We start from the raw sequence: 3,048 nt of genomic DNA on the forward strand, positions 1-3,048 counted from the left end.
GAGAGAGAGGCAGGCAGGAAGAAAGAGAAAGAAAAAACAGACACAGAGGAAGAGAAGCAGGCACACAAAGAAAGACAGAAATACGAAGACAGGGAGGAGAGGAGAGAAAGAGATAGGCAAACAGAAAGAAAGAAACAGGCAGAGAGAAAAGAGAGAGACAGAGAGATAAAGTGAGGAAGAGAGGAGAGGCAAACAGAAAGAAAGAGACAAACAGAGAGAAGAGGGAGGGCACAAAGAAAGAATGGGAAACAGACAGAGAAAAAGAGACAGAGAGAAACAGAGAAACAGACATACAGAAAGACAGACGAGAGAAAGAGAGGAGAGAGACATACAGAGAGAGAAAGGCACACAGAAAGACAGACAAGAGGAAGAGAGGAGAGAGATAGACAGAGAGAGAAAAACAGGCAGACAGAAAGGCAGACAAAAGAGAGACAGACAGAGAGAGACAAACAGACAGACAAAAAGACAGACGAGAGGAGGAGAGGAGGCGAGACACGGAGAGAGAGAGAGAGATACAGGCAGACAAAAAGACAGAAGGAGAGAGACTGACCGAAAGACAGACAAGAGAAAGAGAGAAGAGAGACAGACAGAGAGAGAGAAACACGCAGACAGAAAGACAGAGAAGAGAGAGAGAGAAGGAGAGAGACAGGCAGACAGAGAGAGAGAGGGGGGGGGGGGTTGGAGTCAGACCCATAACATTAAACCGAGCACATAATTAACGTTAATGAGGAAGTCATCTTATCGGTTCGTGATTCATCGTTTTATAATTTCATTGCTAATTCCTAGAATATGCGAGCTAGTATCACCGGGTTTGATCCATAATTATCCCACTTGATGCTCGTCATTTTGATAAATGAAATAATCAGCAGCAATAACTCATGAATATCCAATTAAAGTTATATCGCCGTGTTATTTCGCTCTCAATGATCCAGAATTGAAAGGGTATTTACCTTTTCAAAATTGGGAGATTTGTTTTAATTATGATCGTAAAGTCGATGTTATGTGAAAATTCCGAAAGGTAAAATTTCGGTAAAAAGTATACATGCGTACAGATATGTATGTACTATTTGCGATTTGCTGTGTGTAAAATGTCTGTGAACGCTGAGCTTATAGTATACATCAAAGGAAGGAATCAAATGCAGATCCAATTGTGTTGTCGTCATTTGGAATAGAAAAATAAGGCGAAATAAGCTTAATTAGTGGCTGCCCATTAAAATTTTAGCGTTCTACGCCTCCCGGAACATCAGTCCAATTACAGCAGAGGAGAGCAGCGTCAGCGGGAGTAGAGAGGGACTACGGCTTTGTTTGTGCGTCCTCCGAACGGGGCTCAGGAGCACAGGAGCGCAGGCATTTACTGTATAAGGCTTTGTACGTGTCTCCCCCTCGTGCCCGTGCGAAGGGCGCCGCCCAGGCCGTACCTGCACCCTGGGCGAGATGGCCGCGCCCCTGACGCGGTCGCCGGAGGGGCCCTTCGGCAGCTGCGACGCGATCAGGATGCGGGCGATGAGCGAGTACAGGACGCAGGACAGCAGCAGCGGCACCACGTAGAACACCACGATGTCCGTGAAGTAGTAGTAGAGGTACTGGTCGCGCGACAGCTTGAAGGTGCACTCCTGCGTCGGGTAGTCGACGGCGTAGCGCAGGGGCACCACCTGCGTCAGGAAGAGCCAGGGCGCGCAGTAGCACACGGCGAAGAGCCAGACGAGCAGCGTGATCTTCTTGGCGCGCTCCACCGTGCACACCGTCTGCGCCTTCATCGGGTGGCAGATGGCGATGTAGCGCTCCACCGTGAACGCCGTCAGGCTGAGCGAGCTGGCGTTGATGCCCAGGTTCTGCAGGAAGATCATGATGGCGCAGCCGCCGCGCCCCCAGATCCAGTGGTTGCCGATCAGGAAGTAGCTGACGATCTCCTGCGGCACGGCGGCCACCAGCACGGCGCAGTCGGCCACGGCCAGGCTCACCAGGTAGCAGTTGGTGGGCGTGGCCATGTTGCGGTTGCGGGCCACCACCACCACCACCATGGCGTTGCCCACCACGCCGATCACCAGGATCACGCCCTGGAACAGCGTGCCCACCACGCGGTACAGCAGTGAGTAGTACTCGGGCGCCTGGAAGCAGTACAGCAGGTACAGGTCCCTGGCGCAGCGGCACAGCGCGTCCGCCTCCGAGCACGTGAGGCCGCCCAGGCGCTCGTGGAACGAGCAGTTCATGAGGCTCGCCTCCGCCTCCGCCGTCAGGTTGTAGGGCGCGTCCCACGCCAGCTCGCTGGGCGGGAAGCTGCAGTTCAGCTCCACGGAAGTCATCGCGCACTCGTGCGAACACTTAGTCTCTCGCTTCGGGAACCCGGAGAAAGAGCAACGAACCGAACAGAAATCTCAGTCATTCATTTCCGCCAGAGAGTCCTTTCCACGCTGTCCCTTGGCTTCCTCACACCAAGTCAGCTTCCATGTAGCATTGCACTCATCCTTCGAAAGCAAAACCAAGCACCTTGACCCATAAACGCATCTTTTCCGAACGACAAAAAAATGTCTACAATCCAGGCGACGAGACGAAGACGCGCCAGACGGGGATCGAGCGCGCGGAGCGAACGCGAAGCGAGCGCTGGCGGACGGCGGCCTGTGGATGCAGCGGCGGGAAGGAGGCGACTGAGGGAACGGCGCTCGGCCCTGCGACTCCATCACGCCCCCCCCCCCCCAGCCTCCCCCATACGTCCCTGCCCCTGCCCCCTCTGTCGCTGCTTCTGTCCTCTCTTGTTCTTGGTCTGCGCAAACATTCTTTTGAAAATGTATCCTACGTAATGCAGCGATGGCAATAACACCAAGAATTGGTGTTACTTACGCATACACACCCACTGAAACAATAGACACAGTCTCTTTCTCTCTCTCTCTCTCTCTCTCTCTCTCTCTCTCTCTCTCTCTCTCTCTCTCTCTCTCTCTCTCTCTCTCTCTCTCTCTCTCTCTCTCTCTCTCTCCTTCCCTCCCTCCCTCCCTAACTCTCTCAAACACCTCACAAACACACACGCACAAGCACACAAACATCATTAAGAAT

General features: G+C 53.0%; 1 protein-coding gene across 1 annotated transcript in view; it reads right to left on the reverse strand.

Annotated features, from left to right (window-relative positions):
* Window positions 1-2,616, reverse strand: part of LOC113805123 (thyrotropin-releasing hormone receptor) — an 11,000-nt gene extending 8,384 nt beyond the window's left edge. Inside the window, exon 1 of the mRNA XM_070142120.1 lies at window positions 1,419-2,616. Coding sequence (XP_069998221.1) covers window positions 1,419-2,303 — 885 coding nt within the window. The 5' untranslated portion in view covers window positions 2,304-2,616. The remainder of the gene's footprint in view (window positions 1-1,418) is intronic.
* Window positions 2,617-3,048: the final 432 nt, after the last annotated feature.

The sequence above is a fragment of the Penaeus vannamei genome, chromosome 29 (genome assembly GCF_042767895.1).
Source record: "Penaeus vannamei isolate JL-2024 chromosome 29, ASM4276789v1, whole genome shotgun sequence".
Lineage (NCBI taxonomy): Eukaryota > Metazoa > Arthropoda > Malacostraca > Decapoda > Penaeidae > Penaeus > Penaeus vannamei.